The 17,889-nt window shown below is 44.7% G+C and overlaps 3 protein-coding genes across 4 annotated transcripts in view; 1 reads left to right on the top strand and 2 right to left on the bottom strand.

The window, feature by feature from the left end:
• The window catches only part of Pi4k2a (phosphatidylinositol 4-kinase type 2 alpha), a 28,238-nt gene extending 19,470 nt beyond the window's left edge, over nucleotides 1-8,768 (top strand). For both annotated transcript variants that reach the window (XM_040273411.2, XM_005335260.5), the window contains 5 exons: nucleotides 90-151; nucleotides 2,026-2,125; nucleotides 2,981-3,114; nucleotides 3,590-3,649; nucleotides 6,383-8,768. In XM_040273411.2, the coding sequence (XP_040129345.2) occupies nucleotides 90-151; nucleotides 2,026-2,125; nucleotides 2,981-3,114; nucleotides 3,590-3,649; nucleotides 6,383-6,544 (518 nt within the window). In that variant the 3' untranslated portion in view covers nucleotides 6,545-8,768. The remainder of the gene's footprint in view (nucleotides 1-89; nucleotides 152-2,025; nucleotides 2,126-2,980; nucleotides 3,115-3,589; nucleotides 3,650-6,382) is intronic.
• Nucleotides 1-17,299, bottom strand: part of Morn4 (MORN repeat containing 4) — a 52,797-nt gene extending 35,498 nt beyond the window's left edge. Inside the window, exon 1 of the mRNA XM_078031349.1 lies at nucleotides 16,957-17,299. The gene's annotated coding sequence lies outside the window, so the exon portion shown is untranslated. The remainder of the gene's footprint in view (nucleotides 1-16,956) is intronic.
• Nucleotides 9,530-11,175, bottom strand: Avpi1 (arginine vasopressin induced 1). Its single transcript, XM_005335259.5, has 2 exons — nucleotides 10,706-11,175; nucleotides 9,530-10,135 (listed from the first exon to the last, which is right to left on the bottom strand). The coding sequence occupies exons 1-2, from the start codon at nucleotides 11,023-11,025 to the stop codon at nucleotides 9,976-9,978; spliced, it is 480 nt and encodes a 159-aa protein (XP_005335316.2). The 5' UTR covers nucleotides 11,026-11,175; the 3' UTR covers nucleotides 9,530-9,975.
• Nucleotides 17,300-17,889: the final 590 nt, after the last annotated feature.

Genomic DNA, 17,889 nt, shown 5'->3' with positions numbered 1-17,889 from the left:
GGTCCAGGTGTTCAAAATACCTAGTCCACCTTAGTTAAATTAAAAAGTCACCCTGATTATTTCTGCTAACTTTATATTTCTGTTTACAGATCGAGGCAATGACAACTGGCTGATTAAATATGACTATCCAATGGATAGTTCTGGCTCTCGGGTAAGAGGTTGGTCTATATCTCGAGCATGAAAAGGAATATCTTTATAATACATAAGCACACAGTATTGTCATATAAGTTTAGAAGAATTGGGGAAGAACAAGGCTTTAAAATAATAGGTTAATATTTGGTATAGTTTTTCTCAGTGTGTTTTTTTAAAAATATTTTTTTTAGTTGTCAATGGACCTTTATTTAATTTATTGATTTGGGGTGCTAAGAATCGAACTCAGTGCCTCACACATGCTAGGCAGCCGTTCTGCCACTGAGTCCCACCTCCAGCCCTCTCAGTGTGTTTTAAGGATCATCCTACTAATTTTAATAGGAATAGCATGAGAAAAGGACCAAGTAAGTTTGGAACATAGTTGGAACACATTCTGTTCCTTTGAGTTTCACATTGCATAGTAGTATAGAAAAGGTCTGAGAAGTATTGTGTGAAACAAACCTGTTTAATTTTGTTTGATCCTGTGATTACACCCTTTTCAAACCATGGAACATTTTTTCACAATTGACCATCATTCTACAGAACTAAGTTTAGAAACAGCTGCTTCTGTACCTTTCTTTCTCTCCTGTTCCTCTCATCCTCTGCTACTCTTCTCCATCACTATTTTGTCTACATGTCTTTTAAAAGTAGCAGGAAGTTTCTCTCTCTCTCTCTCTCTCTCTCTCTCTCTCTCTCTCTCTCTCTCTCACTATTATTGGGGACTGAATACATGAATTTCCACATAAAGCAAAGTGCTTTACTCTGGACTAACCTCTAGCCCTGGTTTTCCTTTTTTTTTTTCTTTCTTTTTTTTTTTTCTTCCTATTTGCAATACTGAGACTTGAACCCAGGGGCTTGCTACTATTGAGCTACATCCCCAGTCCTTTTTAAATAATTTTTTAATTTTTTTTAAATTTTGAGGCAGGATCTCATCTCAATAAGTTGTTGAAGTTAGCCTGTGACTTGTGATCCTCCTTTCTCCTCCTCCTGAGTAGCAGATGTGTACAATCACACCTGGCCCCAGTTTTTATTTCTCCTGGTGGTTTTATTTCTTTCTCTCACTGGCTCCAAAAGTTTATGCCTGAATTATTAGAAGAGTTGTAGTTCAGTGGTAGAGCACCTTTCTAGCTCATATAAGGCTCTGAATTTGATCCCCAGCACTGCAAAATAAAACAAAACAAAACAAACTAAAATAGTACATTCCTCAGGCCATTACCTCAGAAATTGATTCATCAGGTGTAGGGCAAAACTTGGGATTCCACACTTAAAAATTAACGGATTTGATGCAGTGTCTAGAACCACAGTCCCTATTCCTGTGATGGCAATGGTGAACCTAAAGTATAGAGCCACATAGTGAGTGTCCCTATCATGGGCTATCACAGGTGGCCTGCCACTTTTTACATTTAACTGTGGTCCTTTTCTTTTTTATGTATCATTGAAGCAGGAGAATAGACTTCTTTGTGTAAGAAAAGCCAACTGTCATCTTCTGTGGATCTGAAATTTCACTAGAAAATTTGGTCATCACCAATGAAATGGCATTTGAGTCAAAGTCCACTAAAAAGGACTCTGGCCACCTGAAGTGGACTTTTCTTCTTTTCCATTTAGTGGATTCTCAGTGCCCATCTTTAGGAGAATTGTCATATGATTATCTTTGTTTTGGTCATTATCTTTTCCTATGATAAGAAGGGAACACAGAGAACTTGATCAAGCAGAGTCTGAGGTGCCATAAATGTACCAGGTTTAGGTAACAGTACAGAAACCAGCTCAGAGAATGGCTCCAAATAATTTGAAGAAGGATTGGTGTCTGAGTTGGGTGAGATGGGTTGCTTTGCTACTACCCTACAGGGTCTGAGGCAGATGGGCTTTCTCACTAACTAGTCTTTCCTTGCTCTGCAGGATACAGACTGGGTGGTGGTAAAGGAACCTGTTATCAAGGTGGCGGCCATAGACAATGGGCTGGCTTTCCCACTGAAGCATCCTGACTCTTGGAGGGCATGTAAGTCTTAAGAACACTGGTCTGGCTTTTCCCTTGCTCAGTCTCAGTTTGCTTACTGTACAGTGTAGATAATAATACCTCTATTATAGCACCATTCTAAGAATTAGTGAAGTAATGCATCTCAGCCTTTAATACAATGGCAGCTGTTCCATAATGTAAATTATTATTAATTTTTACTTATATTATTCTCACTGGAGGCATATGGGTGATTAAAAATTAGAAACAGAGAGAGTTAGGGGTATAGTTACATGGTAGAGTGCTAGCACAAGGCCCTGGGTTCAATCTCCCACACCCCAAAAAAAGAAAGAAAAGAGAGAGGGAAGAGAAATTAGAAGCACAAAGATGAGTTTTTTCATGTCCACTTTGCATGCTTCTCATTCTTTTGTAGAACTGAGAACTATCTTTTTATGTTTTATTCTATTTGAGTCACTATAGCAGCTACCAGTGTCTGGTCTTACTTATTGATATCTTCCTTATTGATTATAAGTAAGAAGCTTTTGGAAAGGGGGAGAAAAAACAAGTAGGGAGTCACTGTCCCCTTTGCAGCACTTGTCTTCATTTTCAGACCATCTTAATCTCTCAGGGTGGGTAGTTGCTTCTCTACCGTCTTTTATCATGTAAGGGCACAAAATGTCTGGGAAAGAGCTCCAGGATTAGGCAGATCTGGGTTTGAATCCTGGTTCCTCTACTTAGTATCCATACAACCTTTATGGTTAATAGCATTTGTAAGTATTCTTTTTTTGTTATGTATCAGGGAAGAGGGGTTCTGTCTTTGAAAGTGCCCTGATAGAAGACAGAAGATGAGCAGGGACTTTTCCAGTCACCAGCTTTGGTTTTGACCTTTCCTCTTTTCAGATCCCTTTTACTGGGCCTGGTTGCCCCAGGCAAAAGTCCCATTCTCTCAGGAGATCAAAGATCTGATTCTTCCAAAGATATCAGACCCTAACTTTGTCAAAGACTTGGAGGAGGACCTATATGAACTCTTCAAGGTAAGTCCTGGGAACCTCAACCTGGTTACATAAAGAAGACATTTCTGATGGTTTATCTGATTGGTCCTGACAAAGCCAAGAGGGAATGGCTAATACCCTCTGACTTGAGTTAGCCAGCAAAAGCAAGTTCCCACATATGGACAGCAGAACCTGGTTTGAATGGGTTTGAAAGAAATGTACAGTGGTGGTAGATCACATTAGTGTGTACTGTGTACATCATGTGGCTCCAACATATCCACAGAGTTCTTGTTTCCAAATGGAACACTGGAGCCCAGAGTTTGAGATAGAAAACTAGATGTTTTCTTGTTCTCTGTTTCTCATCTGTAAAAGCAGGAGTTCACAGAGTGCTAGTTGACTTTACCAAGCCCAGTAACCCTTATGTGGACTCACTTTATTAGAAAGTTTCTAACTGGGAAAGAAAATAGGTTCCTATGAGGCATTCACATATTTCCTATCTCTTTCCCTTCTTTTACAGAAAGATCCTGGTTTTGATAGGGGCCAGTTCCATAAGCAGATTGCTGTCATGCGGGGACAGGTAAGCCTGCACCATCCTCCAGATTCTTATGTGCTTATGTGTTCATCTGAGCAAATGTATAAAACTTGTGTTTTATATACTTTTCAGTCTGTGCCATACATGTTTGTGACTATGTCCAAACACATGAGAGAAGAAAGGTAGTACTGTCCAATCTCCAACTTCTTCCATGGGATCCAGTGCTTGCTGAAGCACTCATTACAGGCATATCTCTGTGCCAGTTGCTGGATAAATTATTGGTAAATAAGCCAGTGCTCCCTGTCTTCAAGTTGCTCAAGACAGGCCATATACCTTGGTGGTTAAGAGCTGGTATGTGCAGTCAGATCACCTCACCACTTACAAGCTCTCGGATCTTGGGCAAGAGCCTCTGTTTTCTTGTTTATAAAATAGGTTAGCAAGAATACTTTGCACAATTGGACAGAGGATTGCCTGAGATAATGCATATCAAGCTATAAGTAAAAATAACACTTGGCACATGGTAAGCACTCTCACGTTGACTGTAGTTATAACATTTTTGAGTTCAAGTTGTATTATTCCTTGCCTTCCACTTTCACTTTCAAAGGGAGCCACAGAAACTCAGGGCATTATTAATCTTCCAGAAGCATAGTAAAAAATATGTTTGAACAATGATTTGAAAGCTCTGTAGGGCACTGGCATCATGCATATCACTTTGAAGTCCTTAAAAGGTCTTCTGGGATGGCCTAGGAGTTAAGGGCACAAACCAGTTAGACTGCTTGGATTTGATGCCTTGCTGTGCCATTTACTACCTATGAGGCCAACCTGGGCACATTCCTTAATGTCTCCTTCACTTCATTTCTCCATTTGTGTCATGGAATTAATGAATAATTATTTCATTATGGTTATTATGAGACAAATTATTTGAAATAGGTATAGTAGTACTTGGAGTACTCAATACATGATAGCTATTATAATTATGATTTTATATATAGAAAGTTAGCTTCTCACATCTTTAAAGGATAGTATGGTTCTCCCAGACATAATCTTACATTTACTTCTTCCTACCATTTAGCTAAGGGCTTTTGCTGAGAGCACCTCTTGGGCTCATTGAGTCCATTTTCCCTGAAAATGAAATGGTTGAAGAACTGTTATTATTATAGTTGTTTGAAAACTGTAATGTGGTCTTCCTAGCTTTCCTAAGTAAAGTTAAGACCTAATTAGGCTGGCAGAATCAAAGTCACCTCCCTCAAAGTCACCTTAAAAATCACGATTTACTCTTGTCAGAGAATTCAATGTAAAAGAATAAGCTTGCTTCCCAAGCTTATGTAGGATGTGCTTCCATCCATATTGCACCAACTTCTCCAGTCCCTTCCCAACTCAGTCCCTTGCCAACAGCATAGCAATCCTCCTCCCATTATACCCAACTGGGGCCATTATTCAAGGTAGCAAAAGGTAGGGGAGATTGTGGGGGAGTGCAATTTTATCTTCAGAGTGGCTTTTGTCATAACTGTCAGCTGAAAAAGCACCAGGCTATAATATAAGCAAAGGAAGTACTTATTCAAGAATAGGAATCACAATTTGTACACACAACCAAGGGCAGACCTAAAGTATGTTCCAGCAAGGGACAGAGGAGGGGAAACTTTTAAGGAATCAAGCAGAAAGGTAGTCAGATCTTTCATTACATACTTTGAAACTTTGGTTTTGTTGACAGGAGGCTGAAGGTAGAAAATTATAGGACCAGACTGTGTCATAGACTCAGGAAACTGTCTTATAGTAGGCTGACTCTTGGAAAATCAGGAATCTTACTCAGCCAATTCACCTTTCAAAATGATAGTCAAGGACTGGAAATGTAACCCAGTGGTAAATCATATGATTAGCTTGCAAAAGGCCCAGGGTTTGATCCCTAGTACCACATTTAAAAAAAAAAAAAAAGAGAGAGAGAGACAAGTTGAGTCTGGTTTAAGCAAGTTTCACATAACTAAGTACCTACTCCTTAACACTGTAAGGTTCTATAAGCATCTAGTTTCTCCCAACATGCAAGAAGTCATTCACACCTGTACTTGTCTGCTGTTCACATACCAAAGCAAAATGAACCTCTACCCCATAGAAATCTCCAATAGAACAGGGAAAAAAGGTCACAAACCTGTCTATTTAACTGAGCTCTCCCCACCTCTGAGTCATCATCACTATTTTTACTAAATGGAAGGGCAAAAAAATAGGGGAGGTATTTGTTTTCATTTTTTTTTTTTTTTAATTGGGATGGATCTTACTATACTGCCCAGGCTTAAACTATTGGACTCAAGTAATCCTTCTGCTTCAGCTTCCTGAGTGCTGGGACTTTAGGCACGGGCCAGTGTGCCTGGCTTTTCATTTGTATTTTTAAAATAACTAGAGAGGTTACCATTTTCTGTTTGTTGTCCCTTCGTATTTCTACTTTTATAGTCTACTTGTATGATTTTCCATTGGTGTGTTTATTTTTTATTTTTATTATTTGGTATTGGGGATTGAACCCAATGGGAACTTTACCATTGACCTAGATCTCAAATCTTTTTATTTTTTATTTTGAAATAGGGTCTTGCTAAGTTGCTGAGACTGCCCTCAAACTTTCAATCCTCTTATCAGCCTCCCAAGTTGCTAGGATTACAGGTGTGAGCCAAGGCACCTGTTGGTGTGTTTATTTTTTATTGATTTATAGGAGTGCTTTGTCTGCTGGCCTGTCTGCAGAGGAAGATCTGGAATCCTAGGCCTCTCTCATCTGTCTCCTTTTTCCCACTGCAGATCCTAAATCTGACCCAGGCCCTGAAAGACAACAAGAGTCCTCTGCACCTCGTCCAGATGCCACCTGTGATTGTTGAGACTGCCCGATCCCACCAGCGGTCTGCTAGCGAGTCCTACACACAGAGCTTTCAGAGTCGGAAGCCCTTCTTCTCATGGTGGTAGCCCTAGAGGCAGGCAGAGGAAATGCTGTGTGAGACATGGGCTGGGAGGAAGCCTGGGAGCTGGGTACAAGGAAGCCAGAGAAGCCTGTGGAGAGCAGCCTTTACCAGTCCTCCCTCTCTGCTCAAAGTCACCTCCTTCAGGGCTTTCTCACCCACAGGGAGAAGCACAATCAAGGACCAGAGTACTCTTGGGCCCTTCTGAGGGGAGGCTGGAGTTCCAGGCCAGAAGTCCAGGTGGCTAGAAGGAGCACCTCCCTTCCAGCATCTCCTGTGGCAGGCTGGGAAAGTCCCTACCTCCCTGACACCCTGCTCCTTTGTAATTCCCTATTATATTCTGCATCAGAAAACGACAACAAAAACAAATTTAAATGCTTGTAGCAGAACCCAGATCCTCTCATGTCATAAGCCTTTAATCCAGACCTAAATTTGCATAGACCCAGACATTCAGGTGCCTGGCAGTTGCTTACTCCAATGAAACAAGGCTGTGTTACAGGGCCACTGGGTGGCTCCTAGTTTTGGGACAGACAGAAGCCACAGCTTCCTTTTGGGTTTTTGCCAAATCTTTTCCTTCTCTTTCTACTGGCAGTAGGCTGGCTTCTTGTGGTGCGCAGGATTTTGCTCTGCAGCTCTCAGTGATTCTGCACATGACCTACAGAACCTCTCTGCTCTCTGCCTGATGCAGCTTGCCTGTTACTCAAGCAGAGGCATGAGGGGCTACTCTTAGAATTTCTGTTTTAATAGAAAGTTGATGTCCAGCACGTGATTGTGATCCATATGGCCTAGGTACACACTGGGAGCTGTAAGTGGCTATGGGTGAATTTTCCCAGTCTTGCTTCCTGAATCTTTAGTGCCAGTCCTTCTCTAATTTGTTGTTTTAAATATTTCCCCCTAGCTTTTTTGACTTAGGAGTTCTGTTCAGGTTGTAGAATGGATTGCTCTGGGGTGGTCTCAGCTCATAAGAGGACAGGATATCATCAGGTCCTTGGACTTCTTTATGTGCTCCCACTGCTGCTTGTATTGGCAACCAGACTTGCATTCTGCCTCCTAATTGGCAGTTTCCCTTTTCTCCCTGGCTTATCCTGGATTTGTTTGTCCCTGGCTTCTTGAGAAAGGCAAGGCCCAAAGCAGAAAGGTCTTCAAACTGTCCCCCAGTGCCTGCCCAGCTCAGTGTGCATCTTCTTGCTTTTATGTGTCTTTTCCCCAGCTGCCCTGCTTGCCAGGTGTTCAAGCCCTTTCTACACCAAAGCAAAGAATGGCCTCAGGAGGGAGTAAAAAGCTGTCACCTGTGGTGAGGGGCAGCTGTGTTCATGTGCTATGGACACTTTGTGGTTCTAGCACCCTGCGATTGGTCAATCAGCCTTGGAAAGAAAGTATTTTGAAGGTTTGAAAAACAACCAAAGAAAGGGAGTGAGGACTATGGCTGTGTGCACTCTGCTTGAACAGCTCCTACCATCCAGGATACAAAGCAAAGACATGCAGCCCTCCTGTCAGTTGGGCTAGGCCACTTCCCATCCCTTCCAGCCCCCCCAGGAACCAGCTTGTCCTGGGCTTCCACCAGCTGACAGGAAGGTCTCAGTGCTAGATATGCATGCCCTGAGGACAAAGGCACCATTCTCCTGCCTGCCCTGCCCTGACAATCCCATCTAGCCCACCTGGACTCTGGCCTTGGGAACCAGGTTTGAGAGAATACCTGCCTCCTGACCACAGGAGCCAGCAGGGACCCAGTGTGGGTAGCCCTCTGCAGAAAAGACGTCTTCATGCAAACATGCTGGCAAGACTCCTTACCTGGGTGCCTGGGAGAGCCAGAGGCACCTGAAGAGGAGCCTGGTACTTTACCAGCTACATCTGTACTGTCCTGCTTCAGACCAGCTCTGTAGTCGGGAGGAAATTGGGTCCAATGTAAAAGGGAGCCAGTCCCAGGTCTGGAAGGCAAGAGTGCAGGGCATCCTTTCCTGGCCGGTCTCCTCTCTCCTTTGAAGCCTATACTCAGGCTGCCTTGAATGTGGACTTTGGGAGAGCTAGGGGCCTTGAGTGCCGGGGCAGGCTTCTGGTGGCACTCTCAGACGGCCTGTCTCTCTGCCAGGCATAAGCCTGTCCCCCCAGAGGGAGTGGAGGCTGGGCTATGAGTGCTGTTGCCCCCATTATCATTCTTCTAATGCACTGTAGAAATTGTATGTAATGTATTTAAATCAATGCAAATGTATGAATAACAAATCCAATTCTGACCTTTTTTGTCCAGTTCTCTTTGGGGGAAGGAAGACAAAGAAGGTAGAATGCAGTTTTAAGGACAAAGAAACCTATGTTTCCATGGAGTTGCAGAGACATGGCTGCTGGGGCTCTTTTCCCCTAGTAGAGCTTCCTTACAGGTCTTTCACTTCCACAGTTCCAGTGCTTGGAAAACCAAAAGTATTTTCATGACTCATTTCAAAACCTTACTGAGCCTATATTGATATGATGCTATTATTATTCATATGTATCTCTTAGTGTGAATATTTGTTGCAGAAATGTTATTCCCTTTTATGAGATTTTATGGTTCTTATTAGGGACCATATTTTCCCTATTTCCGAAAAAACAAAAACATTTTGTATGTCAAAATCATCTAGCTCCAGGGCTTTGGAATAAGAAGTGGATTATGCTTAAGTGAGAGTGGCTTTTCTTCTTGGCCACCAGAGGGCAAGCCTGCCCTGTGTATATACCATTGCCCCATTCAGCCCTGACTCGGAGTGATGGATGATCTAGCTTGTGGGATAGGGAAGGGGAAGAAGAAACTAATGAACACATAGACTGCCTGCCAAAACCTTCCTGTCCCTCTCGGGTCCCATGGCCTTGGAAGAACAAGGCTGTGTCACAGGAGCTTCAGGGAATGGGGTAAGAAGGCAGTAGAGGCCAACCCTGATTCCTCCCTCCTGGGGAACTTCTGTCCCTCCCTCTCTGGCTTCAGAGTCTCCATTTCAGGATTCTCTCCTTCCATAACAGACTCACACAGTTCTTGATGCAAGTGTTTTTATTTGCCGCTTAAACCATGGTTTTCTTACACTGGCCTGACAGCATCAGGGATGTAGGACAGGCTGCTGGACTATGAGTGACAGTAGTAGCCAGCAGATTAGGGCAGACATGGTGAGGCGCTGCATCTGAGTGCCTGTTTGATTTCCAGGAGAATATCATGCAGGCCAGGTTATAGTGTTAGATCAAGAAGGGCTGAGGCAGGAACAGTCTGTGTCTTCTCACTCTTGTAAGAATGGGTATCACATGGTGTAGAGCCCAGGGGAAACCTCCAGTCCTGTTCTGAGTTGAGTAGGCTAGTGTTAGTGGCCTCTTCCTTTCATTTATCTGTGCAGGGCTGCCTATCTCAGGTCTTCCGACTTCACCTCCCAGGCCTTTGGTAAAGTTCCCATGATTCCTGGGGAAGATCTTGCCATTCCCAGCCTGGGATCAGTGTCTGATCTGGTGAAGGTAGCCTGTGGGGCTTGGTTTCCTCCAGTTCCGGCGGATCCTGGCACTTGTCCTCCTGGAGTTCCAATGCTGCTCACTGGAGGCTGTCTCGGGGGAACTGCTCTGTGCATTGGCCAGTGGAGAGCAGGGCTCTGGGATTCTGCTGGGAGCAAAGGTACGATAAGCCAAGGAGGACAAGATGGGGGCTTCAGGAGATGTTCGTCGCAATGGACTACAAAACACTGTTTAGAGCAAAATGAGACCGGAGTTCTTGTGACCTATGCAATGAGGTGGATGACTAGAGAAATTGGGGAGATGCTATCTCAAGGTGAAGTTTCTACAACTTGTAACCCATGATGTCCTGTAGCATATCCCCAGAACATTCTCTACTCCCACAGCTAAGGTCTTAACCAGTCTTACTTTTGAATGTAACCTATTTTACTATAGGTAAAAAGAATTATGAACTGTAATAATACTCCCTCCCACCTGGCCAAGAATCAAGGCAAAGCAAGGAGGTGCTGATTGGAACCAGGCACCCTCAGGAGTTCACAACAGTAACAGAAGTGGTTAGTGCCTGTCAGGTGGTGGCACTGTGTAGACATTAAAACCACTTAACAGAACTCATGGTACAGTGAAGCCAAGCAACTGGTTCTAGGTCATGCATCCAGAACATAGTGAGGCTGGCATCATTAGCACCCCTTCCCTCAGCCCTCCAGTCCCAGGTACCCACCTGAGCCGGCTGCAGTGGTGCAGTGAGTGAGCCAGGGGTTTCTGCCTTGGGGGTCTCTTCCTACGCAGCCTCCTTAGGGCCTCCACCACTCGGTGGTCCCCTGCACACTCCCAGATGATTTGGGCCCGCTCCTCTGCCAGATGGTCCCCACTGCGCTGAAACAGGCCCTGGATCTGCAGCAGGTCAGCATCCTGGAAGATGTTGGCTGAGGCCTGCTTACGACCCCGGGCCTCAATGGGGGCTTGCCAAGGGAGCGGCTCACTCACCACAGAGGCTGGGGTACCCATTGTGGGCACTCTGAGGATGGAAATTAGAAACATCAGTGCTGAAGAGGCTCTTTCCAAAGCTGGGGGCCTGATTAATGCCAGGGCTTCCAGTATTTCTGCTCTCCAGGATTCAAACAAGTAAGTCTTGCTGTAAAAATCACGCTTAATTTTCCAGGGCACCTTGGAGAAATGGTATTAAGGCTCACAGCCAAACTTATTAAGTGCTATGTGACAAATACAATTATTATCTCATTTACTAGTGAGATAAGAATTACTTTTCATCCCCTTTAATGAAGTGTGTCTCAGGTTAAATGACTTGCTGTCAAGGCCATGGGTAAGCACAGAGCCAGGAGCACTTGAAGAGTACTCTCAATCCAGGAAACACCAGGATGCCCAGTAACAGCTCAAATTTGTTGAGCACTTACCATTGTAACAGGCCCTGCTATAGAAGCTTTATTCCTAAAAAATTAATTAAGTTATAATAAACACAGCAGCCCTCATTTCATCGAGGGGGAAATCTGAGGAACAGAGAAGTTATGGCACCCATGGTTGTGCAACTGGAACTAGATTTAGACATCTCTGATATGAAGGCCCAAATTATCACTCAGAGATAAAGAGAGAATGTGGAGCCTACCCTGACTAGAAACACACTTTACTACTTGCAGGCTAGCCCTCTAAGTTTCAGCTGCTAGTACCAGTACTAACTTCGTAGGGATGATACAGAGACACAGCATTTAGAACTCTGCTCAGCGTTCTACCACAGGTTGACTTTCTTTATTTGAAATGCTTGAGATTTTGAGTTTTTCAAATTTTGAAATAATTTCAGCTAAATAATGAAGTATCTTAGGAACAGAACCCAAGTCTAAACACACAATTCATTTGTTTCATATGTCTTACACATAAAGACTGAAGGTAATTTTATACAATATTTTAAATAATTTTGTGCATGTAATGGTTTCATGGTATGAAAGTTTTTACTGTGGTATCGTGTCAACACTCAAAATCTTTTGGATTTGGGGGCATTCAGACTTTCACATTGGGGTATTCAACCTGGATTCTGCTTTTCAAATTTTACAAATTGAAAATAAACATTCCACATCCTATTTTCAAGACCTGGGGCATGAACCAAGTCCATATAATTTAGCAAAAAGTATGTAACAGACCAATCAGATCTAACCATAATACAATGCATTGGGGGGGGGGACACACACAGAAGAGAAGGCTGGAAAGGTCAGAATATTCTGTTAAGGACAGAGATTGACTTAAGAGTTCAACACAGGTCAGGCTTTGTGTCAATGTCTCCCATCCAGGAAATGAAAATATCTTCCTAGATTCTGGGTATTTGACTTTGAATAATAATGAGGACATAAGAAGCTCCCCACCTTATCCTGTCTCCAGTACAGCCTGGAAAGGCTATGGGATTGGAAAACAGCTTGGAGACAGGAAAGACCAAGAACTTTGGCGTGACATAGGACTGGGTTTGAATCCCAGCCCTGCCACCTTCCTAGGTCTGTGACCTTAGGTAAGTTATTCAGTCTCTGAGCCTGTCCCTTAAATGTAAATACCCACTTCTCAGGATTGTAATAAGAATTAAATGAGTTTAGTATGGTATCAGGCATTCAATAAGAGCTAAATAAGTGGAAATTTCCTCTTTTTTGGCCTCCCTAATCTTTGTACCTGGGAGAGAGTTGTGATATGGATCCTCCATTTCCTCCAAGCCATGTGCCCAGAGCCAGCTAAGGACAGGTCTAGGTTCCCCTCCCAGCCCAGGATTAACAGGGTAGGGATGACCAAGTCCTGGTCTTCCCCAGGGCCTGAGTGGCCCTCCTTCACAGCTGCCTACAGAAGAGGCTGTCAACCAGCAGCCAGCTGCAAAGGGGGAAAGTAAAGTAAAAATATATTCAAATAAAGCTATTTACATACTCAATGTAAAAGAGGCACACAGTACAGAATCACATAAATAAAAGCTAGTTTCCTACCCTCGACCCACTTGCAGAAGCAACCCTCATCCTAACCAGCCTTTTGTTCTCTTTCTCTGGAGAGTCTGAGTCATTTCTCTACCCCATTCAAACTCCCAGAATCATTACACCCTCCCTCCCCTGGCCTTCCTTCCACCTCACCTCAATAACCACCCTCATGACTCCAGTCATTTCCACATGCGCCCAGTCCCAATTTCTGTCTTAAGAACCTCACTCTCTTTTTGAAAAGATTTATTAACCAAAATAAACCCACAAAAGACATCCAGATAAATTAATTTCATAGAAATTATGTTTTTCCTAGAAAATGGGAACTGTAAAATCCTTAGGCACTATTATGGAAATCCAGTTAATAAGTGTGAGAATTAAGTCCCCAGAGCTGATGGTATTGAACACACTATGACAAGAAGACCAGAGTGACCAAGGAATACTTTCAGGTGATAGGAAAGCTAACAATGGGGTGTATGTTCTGTATCAAGCAAAGTGTACGTATCATTTAATCATCAACACAATCCTAGGAATTAGGCTAGACATTGTTATTTTCATCCCACTGTGCAGAGGAGCAAAAGGAAACAGAATTGTGAAGCAGTGGTTGAGCCAAGGCCTGAAGCTGTTCTGTGACTGCGACTCCTGATGTTAACCACAGCTGCCATATAGCCAAGCAGCTCAGAGCAATTTCTCCATGTTTCCATGAGAAGCACTTCACCATTCCTATAGAATTCACAAAGGGGAAGCCCTGCCAATAGGAAGGGAAGAACAATGAATTATCCCACAGGGTGGAGTCATAAAATTCAGCCTATTCACTGGTGTCAAGGCTGTTTACTAGATAAATCCCCCAGGTGCCCCCAGCCTTCAACCACAGCAGATGGCACTTTAGAGGAAATACCCCACTTCCACCAAAGAAATGTAGAACTGCAACACAGATCAGCACACAAAGCACTGGCTTAGGAGTAAGAAGCCTGGGCTTCAGCCCTGGGTCTGTCTTACACCAGCTGAGGGACCTCAGGGGAATCGAGCCAGCTCTGAGGGCCTGCCCTGGTATTGAGTGTCAATGCTCCATGAGAAGGCTAGGTCTATATGGAAGCAGGATGACCCTGCTTGTCTGCCAGGGCCTAGGAGCAGAGGGTGTGGACAGGTTTGGCTAGTTAGGTGCCAGGAAACTCCCCAACTAGTAGCTCCCCCTCTCCCTCCTCAATCTCCTCTGGAGGCCAGATATTGTCTTGCTACAGCAGATTATGGGGTCAAGGTCTGGTGGAAGTCAGAACACACTACTCTAGAGCACCCTAATGACCAAGCCTAGGATGGACTACTAGGGTGGTAGAAGAGGTGATGTCCTTCCTCTGACTCAGTCACACCCCTACTCCCACGCCTACCCTGGGAAAGAAGGCAACAGGATCAAGTAGCTGCAGCTGTTTGGGGGAGGAAATGGCTGGGGCCTGACTTCCTAGATAGTTCCAGCCAGGGGACTCCACAATTCTATTAGGGCTGCAAGGCCTTGACTGGATGGCCTCCAGCCAGCTGAGTTACAAACCTACCAAGGAGAAACCATCTGGAGCCCGGTGTAGTGGCGCATGTCTGTGATACCAGCGGCTCCAGAGGCTGAGACAGGAGGATTGAGTTCAAAGCCAGCTTCAGCAATGACAAGAAGCTAAGCAACTCAGTGAGACCCTATCTCTAAATAAAACTCAAAATAAGGCTGGGAATGTGGTTCAATGGTCAGGTGCCCCTGAGTTCAATCCCTAGTACCAAAAAAAAAACCAAAAAACAAAAAAAAGAAGAAACCATCTGGGAGAGTCAGAGCCTCTAGCTTCAATACTCTCCATGAAACTTGGGAAGGGCTTGGCACCTCCAGATTTTGAAGCACCCTACTTTTGGCTCTGCCTCCCACCCAGGGATTCATACATTAGAAAGAGGCTGAAAATAAAAATAGGGGTATTCTAGGTAGGATTAGATGGTAAACTTTGGGAAAACTGATGAAGTAGTGAATCAGAACACTTTTATTATCAGAAGAACGTTTCCTATCTCATTCAATGTGTTCAATAGTTACTTTCCCCCCAATTTCCTGGACAAGACCTTAATCCAGGAAGGTCAGTGTATACTTGAACAATGGTCCTTTTTTAAAACTGGAAAATGAAACCATAGGGCTATTAAAAGACTACAAATAGATTTCTCATTTCAGAACAGACATAAGATAAATGTGGGGGTCTGTGACCAAATGAGTAAAGACTAATTGCAAAACACTTCAATTTGACACAACTGGGTTAAAAATGAACCCCCAAAGTAAGTATCAAAATGTTGAAAATCACAAAGTACTACTTGTTCTGAATCAGGCAATAAGAACTATAGAGCTCTAACAAAAATACATTTCACAAGTGACTCACCCAGCAATGAATTTGCAATATATAAATATGGTGCACAATTGAGCATTATTAGTTAACATATGAAGTTAGTTCCAACAGTTTTCCAGGTGAATATTTCTCTGGAGTCTCAGGGAGCTCACAACCAAGAGAGGCAGAGCACACTTGGGTAAACTGGGCAACTCCTGGTTCCTACTCAGTTTGTCTCTTTTGAATAACCCTGGTGATAGCAATAATCTCTAATCAGAGGCCAAAGGCCTCTTAGAAAAATAACTGGAGACTCTGGCCCAATGCCAGAATCAACACTTATGGCCCTTGCCTGGTACCCTGCACAGACATGCCACTGGACAGCAGCCAAAATCTGCTCTGGGAAGCTGAGGCAAATGGCTGTGTGGGCTCCAGACCCCACTGGGTCTCCAAATATATTCCCCAGGAGGTAGATGAAGAAACTGGCTCTTTCCTCAGACCAATTCTCAGACATGACCTGGAAATAAACTACTAGGTCTAGGAATAACTTTAAGAGTTCAGGAACTCTGAATTCTTGCTGTGCCATGGATAACTGGATAACCTTGTATAAATCTCACTTTTCTCCTGCTTCAGTTTGCTCATCTTCAAAATGGTGAGAAATAGAATCCTTAATGGGAAAAGGGAGATGAAGTATTTGAGAGCTTTCATTCTAGTACCATCCATACAACAGGCATTCCATTCTGCATGTTGGTTGAATGAATGATGTAAGGGGAAGATTACAAACTGACCGGATTATAGAATCACAGTTATCTCTTCATCATCACCAACAACAAACTCCTAGAGAGGTCTCCACTCTTAGGAGAAGAGGATGAAGGGAGACAAATTCTTCTGTGTATTTTTAAGTCATACTTTTTGATTAAATTCATAGAGGCAGTTTCGTTTCAAGTGTAGAACAGAGCACTTTCAGAGGGACTTTCTAACCCTCACCTGAGGTGGCATTATCACTGTCCTCTACTGTGGAGACACCATTGTCAAACCCATCTTGCAGGTGAGAAAATCGAGCTCATAAAGATTAAGTAACTTGCCCAAATTCACAGAGCTGGTTGGGATATGAACCCAGGTGGTCTGACCCACACTCTCAACCGTTGTTATTCTTGTTACTGCCAGACGGCCGAGAAGGTCTTCAGAGAAAGAAGGACCCAGAAAATTCTGAAATGTCTCAGAGCCTACTGTCTGCTTCTGCGGATTTTGCAAGTCGCGACAATCCAAAATCAGGACTACCAAGTAAAGCTCTACCGCCCCACGGTGAGTTCGAGAGGTTACTCAGTACGCTGAAGGGCAATTCCGACGGATCTCAAATCGAGGTGGGGCAAACTAAGCTGCACCTACCCCAACCATTCCACGGCCTTTCGAAAGAGCGGGTGCAGCTCTAGATTTCCTGCGGAGGAGGTGCTTGCAAGGACCAGGCGACGTTCACAGGCAGGACAGAGCGTGGGAGAGAGTATTCTGGCTGAGATCACTCAGCGATATCCCCAGCATGGGTCGGTGATCGAGGCTAAAGAGTGACTACTCCGCAAAACGACAGGGCCCTAAGTGCGTTTGGGGTGCGCGTCCCAGCGGTTCCCAGTCTCCGTCCACCCGCCCGTTCCCACCGCGGAGCCAAGTCGTACCGCCAAACTACGTACCTGGTTGCCTGAAGCGGGCCGCACGCAGCCCGGAGCTGGCTCGGGCCACCTCGGTCACAGTCAGGTTCCCCAGAGAAAGCGCTCCAGAGCCCCGGAACAGCCAATCCACAGCCCCAGCCTTGCTATGAGCTCCGGGGCTAGCCTTCCAAAATCGAACGCGGAGACTCCGCCGGCCAATCAACCGTGGCAGGGTGCAAGGGGCGTGGCCGGCTCTGCCCCCTTTCCTTCTCGGGTCTTGACAATCGAGTGCGGAGATTCCTTGAGTCCAATCAACAGCTGAGCAGCAGCGAGGGGGTGTGTCCGCGCGGGCCCTTCGCTCCTCCCCGGCCGCCCGCGCGCCTTGCCTGGAGGCGCCCCCTTCATTGACGTCAGTCCCCTGGGCCAGCGCGGTTTTGCTGGCGCGAGAGCCGGGCGGGGCTGCATTCCTGTCCCCGGGTGCGGCAGCGGCTGGCCCAGCAGGGTACACGTGACGGATGCCCCTTTTCTTGGGCCGAGGCCAAGGCGCGCGGCGCCCAGTTCCTGGATGAGTGTGCCCCCTGCAGAACCTTTATATTCGGCAGCTCCTAAAACCTCCCGCCTCCCAGCCCACGTTCTGGCTCCAGTTTTGAGGTAGAGGAGGTGCAGTCCCTGCAGCAGTCAGAATGGTCTTCAAAGCAAGAACGTCAAGTGGGGCTTGAATGTTGGATCAACCCTGAGACTTTGGGCCAGTTACCCAATCGAGACAGTACTTAAAAGTTTGTATTTGTTCGACTTCGTTCATTAGCGACAGGAAGTAACAACTATATAGCCTTGGGGTGTTTACAGCCTAGTAGGGGAGGCAAACACCTAAAGCATTTAACTGTGATAAACGTTTGTGCTGTGAGGGGCATGGAGGTACCTAAGTTTCCTCTGGGAAGTCCTGGAAGGCAGAAAATGTAACTTTCAAGGGAGTTA

This window comes from Ictidomys tridecemlineatus, chromosome 1 (genome assembly GCF_052094955.1).
Source record: "Ictidomys tridecemlineatus isolate mIctTri1 chromosome 1, mIctTri1.hap1, whole genome shotgun sequence".
In the NCBI taxonomy this organism is placed as follows: Eukaryota; Metazoa; Chordata; class Mammalia; order Rodentia; family Sciuridae; genus Ictidomys; species Ictidomys tridecemlineatus.
This window is presented reverse-complemented; position numbering and strand designations above follow the sequence as displayed.